The following is an 18,260-nucleotide window of genomic DNA, read 5'->3' as shown; positions in this document are numbered from 1 at the left end:
CTTTAATAGCATGATATTTATCGTCTATGTTATGGTTTTTTGAAATTCAAACTGTTGCAAATATTTGTATGGAAAAACTGTATAAATTGAAATAAACACTGATTTAAAGACATTACAAATGAGGTAGCATTTTTCTACTTTATATTTTCTCCACATATTTTTTCCACAGTTTTAACAAAACCTACCATGTTTATATTTGTGGTATACTTTTTTCCGCCATATGTGTAAAAAAAAAAAAAAAAAAATTGTTAAAAGCAAGCAAGCTGTGCAAATTTTAGTACCATTTGTCTGATGTTTAAACATTCACCTTATTAATCTCAAAAACTACAGTGCGGCAAGTTACACAGTACACAAAAAAAGGCTGAAAGCGGAATGTTATTTGAACGCTGACTTGGATTTTTGCATTTCTTACCGAGATCATTGGTCATTTCTTACCGAGATCATTGGCCTAGAACTATTGGCTAAAGCAGCAACGACAAGTTCTATTTATAACAAGATTGAAAATCCATAATCCATCAAAGATTCATGCCCATAAATCTGCCACATTAGGAAAATCTAAAGGCCCCTTTGTACACTGGTTTTTGACTCAAGAGCAAACTGCAGTTTTCGCACATCGGTAAGAGCTGCCCAGCGCTGCTGTAGCATTAGGAGAAGGATAAGTCTTGGTGTGGACGGCTGCAGTCTTTAAACCTAGAAATCCCCATGTATTTTTAAGGGAATGTCTGGATCCTGTAAGAAGTGTCAGTTCATTCTTCACCAGAACAAAAGAGTGATACAATTTTTGATGACTGACACACCAAGGAATCTCCTCCTACAAACAGATCACTGGAAATATAAAAGGCTCGCTTTGAAAATCATCTGCATATCCAGCTTCTCTCTTCCAAAAATCTTGAACAAAACAGGTTCGAGCAAGGTTCATAAAACTTAGTTTTTGAAAAGTTTCCTAGGAGGTGGCTGTTCCAAAGTTAGATTCTTAAGTCTGGAAGACCCAAGTGGGGAATCTTGTACCGCTGTCTGTCAAACCAAACCAAAACAAAAACGTTACCAGAGTTTGACCCAGAACTAAAATACAGTAACATCTTCAAAAACATCTTTCCCCATGATGGAGCTCAGAAATTAGGTATAATGAAAAAAGCATCTGTTAAGTGTGTTTGGCTGTATAAAAATCAACTTCAACAATGAAATTTTATGTAAATCTTTCACAGCAGATCAGCTCCTAAAAACTGACTTCTGTACACAAAGAATTAGCTAATACAGGCTAAGCTAGCCAACGGATCACTTCAATGAGTAACAAGATGTATGCCTTCACTGCTGTTGACATTATGACTTATTTTTCCCTATTGGTCATATATTTTTCTAGGAAAACATCTGCTAAACTTGACTGCTTCACCAGTTACTGGTCATCTTGAAAATGAGAATCATAGAATGGTTTGGGTTGGAAGATCATCTAGTTCCACCCCCCCCACCACGGGCAAGGACATCCTCCACTAGACCAGGCTGCCCCAAGTCCCATCCAAGCTGGCCTGAATTTAATTTATTAATGTATTATTTATTATTTATCAATTTATTATTAAATAAATAATAATAAACCAGTCATAACAATATCCAGGCCACTTGTGGTGGTGAAAAAGTGTGCAAAAGTTCCTTTTAAACTTTCTCAGTAAGGAGATACTTACAGGGGGTGTTTTCACAACACCCTTACAATTCTCTGCAAGAGTTTGTTCTCTTTTACGTGGACTTTGCTGCAAAGTGCCCATCTGCTCTTCTTCACTGAGAACTGCTGACCCTTCCTGTTTCATCAAGCCGGCTGGAGGTTCAGATGGGTCAGGAGCACCTTGAGTTACAGAAACGGACTGAGTCTCAACCTCTTGACTTTGCCAGCTCTTTGTTAGGGGAGAGGAAGTTTGTTTAGGACAGTTGCTTGGTTCTGCCATCACCTCTCTCAAAAATCTCTGTAAGCGAGTTTTTCTGGGCATGTTCTTGTTAGTGACTGCTCGCCTGAGGTGCGTCTCTTCAGCTACAACATAGACACGGCAGCGTCCTCTGGTCACGGCTGTGTATACATGCTGCCAGTGCTGACGACCAGCATTGCCAACCACGTAGACAACAGTTTTTTCCTCAGAACCCTGAAACATGTTTAAGAAGCCTTATCAAAGTAAGATCTCCAGTAAGTAGTTTTAAAAAAAAAAAAAAAAAAAAGACAAGAACAAGGAAATTGGAGGCCACTTGGGACACTCAAGAAGGAATTTTAGTTTCAAGAGAGCTTCCAACTCTTTCACATGAAAATACAGTACATTAGCAAGATAAAGCCATGATAAAGTTTTATCAGCTCATGGCTTCTTTATTTTTACCTGAAATGTGTGAATAGTTCTGGCCCATGCATGTTTTATATGACATAGCTTCTTCAGTGCCTTATACTTCACAGTGAATGTGGAGCCGTACGTGCTGCTGATGGTCAATAAGCGCTGTTTATCAATGTCCACATCCTAAAGAAATAGCACACCACCACTCAGCAGTAAGCTCGTATCAGCAGTTTGATCAATGTCTACACATCTGCGTATGTCCATATGCTAGCTTTCCCTGAAATTACAACAGTCACAACTGAAATAGTTTCAGAAGACACTAAACCCAAAAGATTGCTATCTTTCACTGGAAAATAGTTTCACTGTGCAGGGCCTACCCTAATGCCCTCTGTTTTGTAAGAAAAATGCTGACAAAGGAAGTTTTAACCCCCAGATAGCTTCGATTATCCTAGGGTACAGTGAAGTAATACCAGTGAGGCCATTGAACAGTTTGCTGCCACAACCCGAGAAGAGCCTACTCTCTCCCGCCAACCCTGAGTGCTCCCCCCTGCCCATGCACAAATATTGATCCTTTCACTGGACCCTTTGCTGGGTCAACTCAACTCACTGAACCCAGCAGAAAAATACAGGGTTTGTGTTGCTGTATTTTTTGGTCAGCTTAGTTTTCTGCCAGAGACGCACTCAAGCTGTAACATTAGCTTCATTCTTTACTTAAGATTATGTTTCTACCTATATAATATCCAAAGCATTATGCATTTTGATTACAATACATTTGAGTATTTACAAAACTTATTTACACTGGACATGAGCAGGCCAACTAAACACATTTTACAAAAACACCCAGAGATTTTTTTTTTTTTTTTTAATTTGCTATTGCAAGTCTGCCTCTTTCTTGCCTTTCACATGATAGTTTAGCAGAAAAACTAAGTATGTATTCTGGGCTAAAATTTTAAAGCGTGAACTGTTTTGTTATGGGGAATAAACAAGGACTGATTCAGTTACCACTAGGGGTTTTTGTGCAAGTTTTTGCAGCAAGGACTTACTCCTGTTATGAAAAATATATCTCCATTGCATAGTCGTTTGCCCTCCTCAGCAGGCTCTGCAGCAAAGGTAGCTTCTCCACTTTTGCATTCATGGCGTTTAGGATCCTGTCCGAAACCAGAGTCCGGCAACAGGTCCTTGAGATACGTATTCCGCATGCAGGAAATCTTGTCATCAATTTGAAATACAAGTCGGTTTTTATGGTCTCTAGGTCGGAGAAAGAAAAAGGGAGAAGCGTATTTACAAAGTATGCATTTACCGTCTCTCAGTATTTCGTCTCTTTCCCCTCTCTATACTTGGGCCAGATTAAAAGCCTTAATAATGTTCAGAACAGTTAAGACAACTCACATTTAAAAGATGTTTCTTGAACTTTTGTAAAACCTTTTCGTAAAAAAAAACAGTAATAGGGAGTAGCACCAAAATCCTGATTCCAGAAATATTTCAGAATCTATTTAGAAATCATACAGTGGCAAAAAAATAATTAACCTGAGATTTTTTTCCAGCAGTAACTCAAAATCTTGGAATTCACATAATGATAATTTAAATGAAAGGCAAACACTTACTTCATGTTATCTGTGTTCACAGTCCAGGATGAGATTAAGAACCCATCAAAGAAAGATTACTGTATAAATGATTTCTAACATAAATAATCAGATCTAGATGAAATACTAAAAGTTCCAAAATTCTATATTAGGTTGTTGGCCTGGCTGTAACACTTGCAAAAACGAAGTGAGATTGTTCACAGGAAAAACTGCAAAACCCTGGCTTACCTGGTTAAGTGATCTGAATAGTGTTGGCAACAAAGTTCATTTATTAGATCGCAATCTTGCCTAAATCATACAAAACAAGAACATGAGCAAAATCATGATGCACTTAATGAATACAAAGCATACAATTACATGCCATGTCACATTAGCGTTAATTAAAAATGATCGCTGATTCAGACTTTAGAGGATACAGAAGTAAAGGAACAGTTTTGTCCGAATAACACAGGAAGTGAGGCAAGGATTTTTGCGATGCATACCTAGATTTAAGAGAAAGAAGAAAACTGAAGAAAAACTAAAGCCTGGATATATTGTTTCCTGTCTGAGGATGTATTAAAAATAGACAGAAGATGTATTTGCTGCTTAAAGACCTGGGATTTTAACTTTTAAATGCACATTATGTACCTTTAAATATATTCTAGAAGAATCTTATATGGAAATCATTAATTACAGTATTGTACCTGAATGCAGATTGGAGAAATAAAATTGATTTCAGAGTTACTCAGCATTCACAACAAATAGGTGAACTAGCTAAAATTTATAAAAATCACTTATTTGCACACCAGTAACCTGTAAATAGTGGGTGCTTTTTAATTGCTGAGTAAAGGTTCTTCACAAATAAAAGTGGAAGGGTTTTTTCTTAAGTATCCTTTTGAGCAGAAGCCTAAGTTTATGGGCTATTGGTGCTATTGGACATTACATTTATCCCCTCAGTATTTCTGTGAGGCCATCCACAGCATTAACGCTCCTGTGATGGCTCACATTACCAGCAATTACTAAACTTTACGATCTTTCTTGAAAGTGTGTTAGAGCCCTACATCCCACCCCTTCTTAAATGACCAGTATTGTGCTTCCAAATATCCAAGCTGTAGGCATTTACCAGCGCCCAGCAGGAGCACTAACACGCATCAGACTGTATGACTAAATCTGGCCCTTGTCACACGATTAACATACAAGTATCTTCGGTAATTTGGTCAATGTCCACCTCTGACAGAAGCACGCACAGACACTAGGTCATATGTTCCATCATGCACCCTGTAATTCACCTCTGCCGTGATGGGATACGTTTGAATATGGACGTTACTTTTTATTTTGCGGGTTTCTCTTGCAGTCAAACCCTCACCTTTCGTTTCTGAGGAACAATGCGCTGTTAGCAAACGCCAGAGCCCAGGCTCTCAGAGCGTCTGCTACAAAAACTGACCACTTTGTTCACCCTTTGTTTCTTTAGCATAAACAGCACAGATGAACATGAACACAAAGGCAAGAAATCCATGGTGCAAAATAACATTAAGCTTATAGAAAATTGAAGTGACTCTCCATGGAGAGACTGGGGGCAACCAGAAGGCATAGGAAAAGACACCTGGCCTAGTAATTTTGTGATATTGCCACTAGTCTCTCCAACTCAACACATTCAGCTGTTTTTAGACTGAGGCAAAGATTTTTTCAACGTCTGTCTGCATGCTCCGTTACCTTCTGAAAGCAATGAACTGTGATTGTTTGGCATCCTGCAATCCCGGTCCTTTTTTAAGTAAAGTCTTTATGGCAGTTTGCAAATCTGTTTTAGAAGACATGAAAGGTAAGGCATAAAAATATGCAGAACAATTTAAGAAAGAAAAACATAATTCAGTATGAAATTGCCTTCGCTTATTTCTTGCTGCAATTCATTTCAACTCGTTTAAAACAACAACAACAAAAAAACCAAACACAAAAACACTCTCCCTCCCACAAAAAAAAAAACCACACCACAAAACACCAAAAAAGTATCACGCAGTTATCCCACCATTAAAATCTGAGAGACAAGAGTGATATAGAAGGAAAGAGATTATTGTTTCTCTGTGTTAAACAGTTGTATAGAGCATAATTCGTGCAAAATAAGGTTTTGATACGGCACATTAAAGAGGTAAAGATAGAACACTTTTAAGCCATAGACCTATATGTTTAGATTTCACAGAAATCAATTTTTAGTATTCTGTTTGCTAAGTTACTATAGTAAGGTAAGATGATAATATTTGCACCATTTTTTTTCCCACATCCCCCTTGAAGCTTTTTGATGCATATAAATTAGAGGCCACTCAATCCATTTCTCCCATAAAGGTTAAAAAAACCCCAAAACCAATGGCCCTGACCCCAAAACAGTTTTAAAGAAATACTGGTGTCCCCTCTGCTTCCATTTTCCTAACTTGCTCTAGAGTTGGGAGCACATTCCTGTCCAACACGCCATTCTGTTACAGCTGCTGTTTACTCAAATGATTCACCTCTAAAAAATTTAATCTTTTAAGGTTTGGCAGCTCCTGCTACAACATAAAAAGACAATCACATTTGATTACACTGGTAGAATTTCAAAATGTAACTGGTGAGCAGGAGCTGTACAGTGTATCCTTCGCACTTATGGGTCTTGCTGTGTGCACTTACAGAAGGCAAAAGATAAACTACGAATCTAGCATTTAAATTTATATCAGAAATGAAACCAGACCAAAATGTTAGTTCCAGCCAAATAGTCTATGCTTTATCAAAGGGAAAGTCAAGATCACAAACTGACTGTACACACGTACTGTCACAACTCCCGCCAGCAGGCAAAGCAATAAGAATGAATTTCTTCTCTGGGCTTGGCATTGTCATTTCCTCATTCCAAGCAGAAACTTTCAGCACCTCATCAAATTCAGGAAGCTTCCGCTGAGAGATTCTTGACCAGAGCAGTGGAGGGAAAACAGAAAAGAAAAGTTATTTCCAGTTAAAGGATTCCACTGTATCATCATCTGCATCAGCCTGAAGTTCACCATTTATAAATTTTTGGACAGCTACACTACATACACCAAAACCTTTTTCTTCTGAGCTTAACTTAATTTCACATTTAACAAAAAAAAATTGGCAATATATTCTCTAAACCCTTCAGAACTGTAGTAGATACTTAGTATTACCCATACAGTTATTCTCATGGGAGCAGACTGGAGTAACACAGACGTGTTACCAAAAAAAAAACCCGAACAGCGAGAGTGTTTGTAAAACACTTAGTAATTCTGGACATCTTGCAAACGTTCAGAATATTCTCAAATTCCAATCAACATCAAAAGGTCTTGGGCACTCGGACCTAGATTTTGTTTCTGAGGTTTCAAAAAGAAATCATGCACTGACAGTAAACAGGATTATTTACAGACCAAAAGTAATGCAAATCTTGGAAACATTTAGAGGTTCTAGGTATTAATACAATAAAAAAATAAAAAGAAACTATGATTTAATGGCCCTTGACATCTAAACTCTCAATGTAATTCAGCTTGTTTTAGCTGTTCTCACACTTACCAGCAATATCTTTAAAACTTCCTTTTTAGAGAAGCAATTGTAAGTCATTTCAGAAGGCATAAGGTAATTTGTGCATGCACAACTCATTTGAAAACAACAGAGAGTATTTGATAATGAAATATGTCCCATAAAACTCAAGAGTATTCCAGCACACACATTTTTTTTTTGGTCCAATACATATATTCCTGGAAAAATTTGTGAGGTTTTGTTGTTGTTCTTTTGGGAGTTGATTTGTTTTTAATAGTAGTGCATCCAGATTTGACTCTATAGTACTGCTTCTGTTACAGTTTCTTATTAAAAATCAGTAACACTGATCAGTGTAACTGAAACAAACTGTACTGTAACAGAAGCAGTACTATGGAGTCAAATCTGGATGCACTACTATTTTGCAGGTAAAGGCTCAGAGTGCTGCTTCACACATAAGGAAATCCTACCTTGACGCATTATCTACAATTAGTTGCGATTCTGCTCTGTGATTAGTTTGCAGTTCCACGGAAAAGCCTCTTGATTTTAGACCCTCAAAGATATCTGCTAACATGTTTCCTGGGTCTATGCTTGGTAGCTGTCTAGTATCACCTAAACAGAATGCAAATTAGTATTTATGAGAAGCAATAACAAATCATCTGTTAAAAACTGTCTTGAAAAAAAAACACTGGAATTAATAAATACCCAACGGTCTACACAGTAACATTCTTACTCAATACAATTCACATGAAATAAAACTTTCATGAATCTAAGAAACTTTCTTTGGGGAATCAGGCTGTAGTGTAGTTTCAATTTTTCCCATTCCTCACTCAGTTATGCTTTACTAGCAGGTGCAAATCACTCTGCATAATGAACACTGACAGTGATCACATCTTATTCAAACACATTTTGAAAGTTACATATTTAAAAACAAATGCCATAAATGGCACACCAAAAAGCAAACCTCTGAGAAAGCAGAAAATTTTGATTTTACACTGTTTTCCTTTCTGAATTAAACCAAGATGATCTCAGCATTAAGAATGACATGAAACCTCCCTTCTAACATGTGACTAATATGCAAACACTAGCTTCTGTAAGTTTAAGGAAATCAGAAGAGTTTTCCAGTTGCAAGATGTAATAAGCTACCGCACAGAAGTCAATACTTTCAGAATCAGACAAAATGCTGCTAAACAGAGAACAGAGATACTGATACTTTCATACTGACAGTTGAGATGGAAAACTGTCTATCTCAGGTGACTTATGAAAAAGCAGAAATATCCAAGTACAGAACAATGTAACATTCCAGGGTTTTTAAGAGACTCAGTGAAACCAGTGCCAGCTCTGATACACTGTATATTGTATAATGCTAAATTTGCTGTTTCACTTACCTAGAATAATAAGTTTGGCAAGCTGAGCATGGTCACACAAGAGTTTTAAAACTAAACCAAGAATGTGTACGGACACCAAACTTCCTTCATCCACAATCAGAATTGTCACAGTAGAAAACTTCCATGGCTGTGCTTGTTCACTCTGCCTCCACGATTTAAAACTATAGATGATCTAGAAACAAATCAAAATAAATCAAGCTCTGACACTTATCATCTGTAAACAACTGCCTTATAAAGTTATCCAGAGTGTGGTATTGTCTAATGTTGTATTTAGACCTATAATCTGAAATTCTGAACTTAAACCTGTAAAGACTCAGAAGATTCAACCATTCAGTCTTATTTTCCTCCTTGGTGAATACATTTCTAGCTGAGATTATCAACACTGACTTACATAAAAGCACAGAAATGCATTGGGTTTTTTTCTGCAGGGACCCTAAAAGATGTAAGGTCAGCCATTAGGTGGCTCAGCAACAGAACACCTCTTATTACAACTTGCTGACATTAATAAATCCCCAACATCGCATGGGGAAGGAGAACAGGCAACTATCCAGTCCCTGAAGATAAAATAAGCCTACAGTACTTTTTATGATATTGTAATTTTGATTTATACAGGTTATTCCATGCCTCCAACATCTTCTAGGCACATCCGCTACCTAGGATAACAGAGACTTGACCTAAGAGTTTGCTTTCTACTTTTTTCTACAAAAATTTGCACAATATTTAACAGTAATTAAGAAAACACTGGGTGAGTGAAACTTATCTCATTATTCAACCCCAGGCTACTGATCTCTTCATGTTTGTGCAGGTATCAGTATAACTGCTAGGCGACAGACTAGAAAACATCTCTGCCTTCTAAAGTATTTGTCTTAATTAAAAAAAAAAATTGAGAAGCTAAAAAGACCAGATGCCCTGGAAAGACACAAATTTGAGATACATGTAAGTAGAAAAAAAATCGCAAAGTTACAGCAAATAATGTATTTCAAATGGTTGATTTATGATTCCCCAAAACATAATGCTGATTTTCAAATGCTGACAAGTTGTATCTAAGCATTAATAGCTACACATTTCATAATGAAATTTAAATAACAAGCTTTTTTTTTTTTTTTCTTCAAAGCAAGAATGGACAGTGCCAAAAGGTCTTTCAGAATACAATTAAAAAAAAAAAATATACTCCTTACCTGATGCAGTGTATATGCAGGAAGCTTAGTTTTTTCACTCAAAAGGCTTGCCGCCCTCCCTGTAGGTGCAGTAAACAGTACATTCAAAATTTTTTTTGTGTACATATTCTCTGACTCCCAATGATGATCGAAGGTATTCCATTCCTCAGATGCATCCAGGTCTTCTTCAAAGTCCTTAGAAGCAGCTTCCACTTCTCTTTCCATTTGCTTTAAGTGACGAAAAAGGCAGCTAACTATCGTGCTCTTCCCACAGCCTCCTTTCCCACTTATGATTGTGACAGGATTAGCACAAATCTTTTCCATAGCAATCACCTGATCTAAGTCTGCCTCTGCTTTACTTTGGGTACCAGATGTAGACCCCACTTCCTTTTCAGGAAAGTGATTTTCACAGTTACGATTGTCCACACTATTTTCCTTCAGATGTTCTATTTCACAAGCCTGGGTAACGTTCATTTTGTTATCTACCATTTCTCTTGATGTCTCAAAAACGTTAAGTACCTTTCTCACATCAACATCCAGTCGCCATGAGCGGTTTGACAGAAGGTTACCTATATACGTTGCAATGTCTTTTTCAGATTTGTAAAGGTGAGGCAGAAACACTAGTTTTTTCTCCCTAATCACTACTTGCTGATCTTTCAAAAATTCAAGAGATTGCCAAGCATGCTCAATGGGCATATCTTTAGATACAAAACGAGCTAATTCATCTTGATCTTCATAAGTGTGTCCCATTTCTCTACACTGTTTCTTGAGTTGATTATACAGAATTAATGCATTCTTCTGCAAGTCAGGAATCTTCCAGAGGAGATGTTCACACTGACAGAAGGCGGCCCACGTTGCCTCGCAGTAAGAAAGGTTCAGTTCCCTATACATAATCTTCTCCCCAAAAAGAATAAAAGCAAACTTATATTTATTTCAGAAGATGTTAGCCTCTTGCTGAATAACATTCTTCCTAGTAAACACAAATTGCAATTCAGAGGGTGGAAGTCTCCAAAAATGTTTGTATTTTTCATAATGTACAAAGTTATAATGCTTTTCAAGCTATATGAAAGCAAGATATTTAAGAGTAAGATGGAATGATAATTCCTCTCAGTCACCTTTCTATAAAACAGTAACTTTAAAAACTCGAAAACCTGGTGCAGATATTGGGTATTGGGGAGAACTTGTGCACACCTAATTAGCACAATTTCAAACAGCTGTAGAACCAGAGCACAGGAATGGCATTAGCCAGAATACTGTACCCAATTCTGAACATGCTACTTCAAGAAATATACAATCTTTACAGAGATTACCGCAAAACAGTGAAAGATTGAGATGTGCAAAAAAGATGAACTATTGAGGGAAAGAAAAATGAATTGGACTTGCTGAGCCTTAAGAGAAAAAGCTAGAGTCTTCAAGCAATAAAAAAACTGCAGTGAGAATGCAGGTCCTTGGTACAAGAAACAAGAGAGCAACAAGTCTGTATTGCATCAAGGAATAGTCAAATTGGACATCAGGAAAATCTTTTTAAAGGAAAGGATGTGAAATACTGGAATATATTAGGCTAGACTGCTGAATCTCTGAAATTGGAGGTCTTAAAGACAAGTCAGAACATCTGTCAGTAAAAGCATTTGGGGGTTGAAGCAGATGGATTAACTAAGCAAAGTGCTGAATTATTGAGCTATAGTTCCCATCTGAGGTAGAGGAGTGCTAAAGTGAGGTTCAGCAGCTACGGTGCACAGTAAGTGTAGCAAAGGAAAACAAGAAGGTAAGCAGCAACTGCAATCCCATTATAAGAAAGGAGAATGACTAGACCAGATGACTTACAACAGAGTAATTTGACCAGATGACTTACGACAGAGTAACTTGACTACCTTACTATGAAAGCATAGATACTGTTCTATGTATTAAAAACAGGAAATCTCATTTGCCAGTATAAAACTGAACAGTACAATCAACGGTTTTAAATTAGTTTTCTTAGTTTTGGCCAATTATATCAAGTATTTAATTTATGTTCCTTGTAGAAAAGACTAAGGAAACGGTTATAACAAAACCACCTTTAAAATCTTATAGAATCATAGAATCACAAAATGGTTTGGGTTGGAAGGGACCTTAAAGATCATCTAGTTCCAACGCCCCTGCTGCGGGCAGGGACACCCTCCACTAGACCAGGTTGCCCAAAGCCCCATCCAGCCTGGCCTTGAACACTGCCAGGGAGGGGGCATCCACAACCTCTCTGGGCAACCTGTTCCAGTGCCTCACCACCCTCACAGTAAAGAATTTCTTCCTTGTATCTAATATAAATCTACTCTCCTTCAGTTTAAACCCACTACCCCTTGTCCTGTCACTACACTCCCTGATAAACAGTCCCTCTCCTTCTTTCCTGTAGGCCCCTTCAGGTACTGGAAGGCCACAATCAGATCTCCCCAGAGCCTTCTCTTCTCCAGGCTGAACAACCCAACTCTCTCAGCCTGTCCTCATAGGAGAGGTGCCCCAGCCTTCTGATCATCACCTTCTGTGGCTGATTTAACACAGACCAACTGGAAAAAAAAAAAACCCTTTGCTAAAACTAAGTCCAGTAAATCATCCATTTCCAAATAAACTAAGCTTTACCTCCTACAAATGCCCAGTTAATAAAATGAACATAAGTGAAACAGCACTGTATTTTAATGAAGCTCAAATGTAACAAGGAACACATTTTTTACCCTGCTTAATATTACTTACCCTGCTGAATCCAAGTTTCCATGGCTCATTCTTTAATATCTCATCCAACTTTGTTAGCATCTTGTTTTGAAAATGCACCTCGTCACCATCCATACCACCATTTTCTTCAGTCTTTCTTTGCCAACACAGCACATCCACCAGACAGCAAAAATGGCGTGGCAGAAGAATTGGCAAGAATTCCAGTATCGTTGGAAAAGTCAGAGCTACCAATACTGCCTTTCCTGCAACTGTATGCACCATAAACAAAGAAAGTTTTAAGCAATATACAAAGATATTTGTAAAGGCAATTTAAACTGACTCTGGTTTTTATCCTTCTGCTTTGCCTACATCCAAAACATCCCTAATTTCTTTCAGTTTCTTATTCTTTGTAATCCCTTTTAAATTCTTTTAAAGTCTGTTTTCCCTGAAGTGCCTTGGGGGAAAAAAAAGAGTAAACAGATGACAGATAAAAACTGAAACTAAATGTACTCATTTGGAAAATATGTATTATACATTTGGTTTAAAGTGCTTACTCAACAGTATTTTGTAGAAAGTCAGTTCAGATATCCCCACGTTTGCCTCTCCTATCTAAAGATAATTTTCATACAGATGTACAGAAGAACATTAAAAATCCAAAATAAGAAAACAGGCTTCTAAATTTGTAATATCGGATCACTACAGGAACTTCGGAAAATAGTGCCCTCCACTGGCTTTCTTAATGACCCCAAACTTGAGCTATCACTATCCCTGTTTGGATGAGTCTTGGGATCTGCAAAAGGGAGGTAATGAAACTGATTTGCTCTATACTTTGCTTTAAAAAACAAATTTTGTAAGAAAGTGGGACTTTTAGAAGTTTTATCTAAAAAAACCCCAACAATTTTTAATGAAGTGTTAAGGAAACTTCGTAATTTCAACTTTTAAACACTCATTTTTCTCAGTTAAGTACTTTTTCTGATCACTGTCTTACCTATATGTCCTGGTTTCAGCTGAGATAGAGTTAATTTTTCTTTCTAGTAGCCAGTATAGTGCTGTGTTTTGGATTTAGTATGAGAATAATGTTGATAACACACTGATCTTTTTAGTTGTTGTTAGGTAGTTGTAGTGTCTATACTAAGTCAAGGACTTTTCAGCTTCCCATGCCCTGCCAGGCACCCCCGTCCCCCTGGGCGGGGTGAGGAGTGAAGCGAGCGGCTGCGTGGTGCTCAGTTACCAGCTGGGGTTAAACCACAACACTACAGAAAGGCAAAGATTAAACTTTTTCCCTTTACAGCAAAGGCTGAATTTACAAGTGGAGAATCAACACACACTACCTCTAGCCAAAAGTATCACCAAGGCTTGAATAACAAACTGCTGGAGCACGTAACAATGACAACCAGGAAAAAGTGACAGTAGTAATAGTAACAACATGACATACGAAGAGGTGGGTTGTTTCTATTGCCCACTGATAGAGAAAGAAAAAAACTTAATTTATATCAAAGTCATTTAAGTTAGATATTAGGAAAAATCTGCCAAGTACAAGAACAGTGAACAGGATACCTAGGCATGCTGTGCAGTCTTCAACACTGAAGATTTATGAACATGTTAGACCAGCTTCAATCAGAAGTGATCCATATGTCTCATTAAAAATCATGCAGCCAACAACAGCCAAGATTCTACCGCTATAGATTCCCATCTCCGTGGTCGTGAAAAGATTTAAAGTCCATAAATACGAGTTAAGAACTTTTCTACCATTACAAAAAAATGCAACAAAAATCTTGAAGCCCATGGCCCTCTCCTTACATGTGATTTGGAGTAGTTTAGCAGAAGCTATGAACTCTCCTGTCAGACATGATCTGACCTCCTAAACAGTCACCTCCATCCTTTGGCCTGCCACCACCCACCAAACCAGGTACTGGAAGACTTCCATATAGACCCAATCTGTCTGTACAGATTTATGCACAGCTGCCGCTGAATTTAAAAGACCTGCTGCAATTCAGAGTACCAAGTCCCACAGCACTGACACCAAAGTGGCTCTGTACAGCACCAACCCAGGATTGCCTATGTCCACATCAGGAACAGGGCATAATGGAAACAGATCATCAGATCAAAACAGGAAAGTTAGTGCTGAAGACGTGTCTCAGATGTCTTGACTTTGTGTATTTCAGTGTTCTGCTTCAGACCAACTACAGTCTGGCCCACAGACTAAATGCTCATTAGGGGTTGGAGTACCTTAGGTGTGCAACTGGAACACACCTTTGGGTTTCATCCAGCAGGAATAGTCAATACTCTCAGAGACTGCAACCACATCAGGGACAAAAGCAATGTTTGCTTCAAGAGCACACTCCTGATCCAATTTCTAACATCCATGTAGTCACACCAACATAGTCCACAGCAGTCCTGAACTATCTCCATGTGGGGACACTCCAGCGTTTCCACACTCTGCTCCCCAGCCGTAACAATCTGCTGATGCGCAGGATTCAAATACACCAGACTATTTAACGGAGCTGATTTGGACTACACTGAACTCATTCACTGTTCCCCTGCACCACAAAGCAGCAGCTATACTATATCTGAACACGTATTTGTCCTAAAAAGCCATACCACCATGTTTAAGCAGTGGTGAACTCATTTTTAAATATGCTTTTTTATATCTGAATAAAACTATAGGAAGTCAGCAGCAGTGTCTTTGCATCCCTAGCACAGACAATTCTACTTAGTAAGCCTACAGCATTCAGGGAAGTTGTTATGTGTTTCTGTCCTGGTTTCAGCCGGCATAGAGATAAATTTTCTTCCTAGCAATGGGTATAGTGCTGTGGTTTGGATTTAGGATGAGAATAATGTTGATAACACACTGATGTTTTAGTTGTTGCCAAGTAGTCAAGAACTTTTCAGCTTCTCGTACTGCCCTGCCAATGAGAAGGCGGGGGGCACAGCCAGGACAGCTGACCCACACTGGCCAAAGGGATATTCCATACCATATGACGTCATGCTCTGTATATAACTGGGGTTTGGCTAGGAGGCTCAGGAACTAGCTGAGCATGGGCTCTGGGTGGTGAGCAATTGTGCTGTGCATCACTTGTTTTGTATATTCTTTAACCATTATTTTTTATTCTCTTCCTTTTCTATCCTATTAAACGGTCTCTATCTCAACACCTTTTACCTTTTTCAATTCTCTCCCCCACCCCACTGAGGAGGGGGAATGAGTGAACGGCTGTGTGGTTGTTTTAGCTGCCTGCCGGGTTAAACCACACCAGTTTCTAACTGTATGCCTATCTTTAATTGGCCAGCTGTCCCACTGTCCTCAAATTTAAACATAAGAAGAATCTTTGCATGTTCAAAATCAATTTGAAAATACACTTCATATGAAGACACATTAGCCTGAACACAGTATCTGAGATAGAACTCATTAGCTTATAAAACAATCAAAATAGCACAGGATATACCTACATGATTTCAAAACATAGTAGAAGATATCATAATCCTTGGTGTCTCTTTGTTTCTTCCCTGTTTGTAAGTGTGAAGCTTGGAACTGTTTTAGTTTTTCTTCAAGATTTCTAAAACTCAGCACAGACTCCGTAGGAAGCCAAGCAAAAAACTTTTCTTTAAAATCATCAGGAACGGCACATGCCTTAAGAAAGAGTGAAAAGACTTGTCGGTTGTTTTCTTCTATATCAGTCCGCAGAAAATACGATGGATATCCTTGCACAAAGTACTTCGACCCCATTTTTTTAGCTTTAACATTAACTCTCCACCAAGGGTCAGCCAATGGAAAACGTCCAACTACTTCATACTCCTTTTTGGAGTTGTCTTCTTGTATAACAACTGCATCATCAAAAAGAAAAATAAAACCACTGTTAATTAATAGTCATAAAGATTAAAAGTTTGGTTTGATTAAAAGAGTTTTGTTTGTTCAAAGCTTATTTTTGTCTTTTGTATAAGTTGCAGTAGTAAAAGTAAAGCAGGAGTTTTCATAAACTTCCTGATGTCAGTCTTTCCAGTAGTATTTAAAAACAAAACCAAAACCAACCTCAGAAACAAGTGCTAAAACTGCTTCTCTAAGTGTCAGAACTAAAAAATTAAACTTGTGTATGAATATTTATTAAGCTAATTAAACACACCAGCATATGGTTTAATATGCCATTCATGCCAAGTCAAGTTTGCAACTCAATTTCAAAGAGTTTTGCCACGGAGTACTGCATCACAGTGCCTGCATGCTCTTCAGACACATTTGCATACCAAATATTTCCTGCACTGAAACCACTAAAATTGTAAGCAATTAATACAATAAACACTTAATATTTTGCATGACCTGGTTTGCCTCCTCTTTCCTTGACAAAAATTAATACATCATTCCTCAACCCACACTTGGGGACTAAATGCTACCACCAGAACAAAGTGAGGACCTATGTTTAGCAGGACCCGTTTCTCACCAAACCAGAGTGCCAGCAGATCTTAGGTCTATAACAACTTGTCTATTTATTTTCCCCTTGTTACCTAGCTCAATTTAGCCATTTTTAAAACATTTTTCGGATAAAATATTCTTTCTAGGCAAAAGTTGCTCCAACGTCGCCTGCTTTTTAAGTACTAAAGTAGGGAATCAGTAATGTCAAGTATCAACATTCTTACATGTCATAAAAGAAAAATGCCTTTTTTGTGTGTGTGTAAAGTTAACTTGAGTGGAAAAACTTTATGTTTTCTTACTGTTGCAATGCTGTGGCCGTAAGGTTTCAGTATTCAGAATTCAGAATTACTGAATACAGAATGGATTCAGAACTCGGTAACCAGGGAAGGAGGGAGTTTCGATTTGATTTCCCTCCAGAACAGCCCACGGGAGCAGACAAGCCCCTCCCGGCCGCGGCGAGGAGGCCGCCAGGGACAGGACCAACACGGGGACCGCGCAGAGCCGCCTCTCCACAAACACCCGCGCACTCTGAGCGCCATCTCCGTGCCCGCAGGGCCGGGCCCGGCGCAGACGCCGGGTGCAGCTCAGTCGTTTCAAACTCAGCGCCCCGGGCCGAGCCCAAACCCGCCCCCCGAGGGAGGCCGCGGGCTGAGGACACTGGGGACCGCCCGCAGCCTGGCCCCGCTCCGTTCCCACCGTCCCTCACCAGCTCGGCGCGGGGGCAGCGCGGCCGCCAGCTCCGAGCCGGAAGCCTCGAGGAGCGCAGCCTCCGCCAAATACGGCTCCTCCTCGGCCTCCTCCTCGGTTTCCTCCTCCGAGTCCGCCGCCCGCCGCGGGGGCAGCAACACCCCCCACAGCTCCACCACCGCCCCCCGCCGATGACCGGATACCGCCATGCCGCTACTGCTCCGCTCCCTCCCGCAGGATCCCTCCGCAAACCACCGCGCCCGGCCCTCCCACATCCCGCGGACGGCGCGGAAGGAGATGGCGCGGCGGGAGGCCGTAGTTCGTGGCGTCGAGTGTTTTGTGGTGCCGCCGGCCGGGTGTCGGTGGTGGCTGGAGGAGGCCGTGCCGCTTCTGGAGGCGGCGGGCCTTTCTGGAGGTTGGCAGATGAGTTGTGGTGAGGTAGCACACAAAACTGGTCTGGTGCACGGGAGGGCAGAGGATGGGTAATTGCAGTGTGACTTCTCGGGTGCAAGAAACACACGCTGGGTATGTGCTGGGCTGAGCCCTGACCTCCAGCTCTTGCCCTGTGTGGTGGGTTG

At 39.4% G+C, this 18,260-nt stretch overlaps 1 protein-coding gene across 2 annotated transcripts; it reads right to left on the bottom strand.

Moving 5' to 3' along the window:
• Positions 1-794: 794 nt before the first annotated feature.
• On the bottom strand, positions 795-17,940 carry HELB (DNA helicase B). Of its 2 annotated transcripts, none has more exons than XM_075746021.1 (13): positions 17,702-17,940; positions 16,041-16,415; positions 12,636-12,862; positions 9,936-10,142; positions 8,758-8,929; positions 7,840-7,981; positions 6,661-6,791; positions 5,579-5,663; positions 4,115-4,174; positions 3,347-3,551; positions 2,352-2,486; positions 1,677-2,126; positions 795-1,014 (listed from the first exon to the last, which is right to left on the bottom strand). In XM_075746021.1, the coding sequence occupies exons 1-13, from the start codon at positions 17,889-17,891 to the stop codon at positions 925-927; spliced, it is 2,469 nt and encodes an 822-aa protein (XP_075602136.1). In that variant the 5' UTR covers positions 17,892-17,940; the 3' UTR covers positions 795-924. The 2 variants fall into 2 exon arrangements, with proteins under 2 accessions (XP_075602136.1, XP_075602127.1); XM_075746012.1 differs by having other exon boundaries at positions 9,936-10,808; positions 17,702-17,939.
• Positions 17,941-18,260: the final 320 nt, after the last annotated feature.

Source organism: Balearica regulorum, chromosome 1 (assembly GCF_011004875.1).
Source record: "Balearica regulorum gibbericeps isolate bBalReg1 chromosome 1, bBalReg1.pri, whole genome shotgun sequence".
Lineage (NCBI taxonomy): Eukaryota > Metazoa > Chordata > Aves > Gruiformes > Gruidae > Balearica > Balearica regulorum.
The sequence above is the reverse complement of the archived record's forward strand: the minus strand, read 5'-3'. Positions and strand labels throughout refer to the sequence as shown.

Coding starts and splice junctions, on each gene's coding strand:
- HELB (XM_075746012.1), bottom strand. CDS start 17,891: ATGGCGGTATCCGGTCATCGGCGGGGGGCGGTGGTGGAGCTGTGGGGG. Junction 10,809..12,635: donor GGAAACTTGGATTCAGCAGG/GTAAGTAATATT, acceptor TTTGGGGAGAAG/ATTATGTATAGGGAACTGAA. Junction 8,930..9,935: donor CTGCATATACACTGCATCAG/GTAAGGAGTATA, acceptor ATTTGTTTCTAG/ATCATCTATAGTTTTAAATC.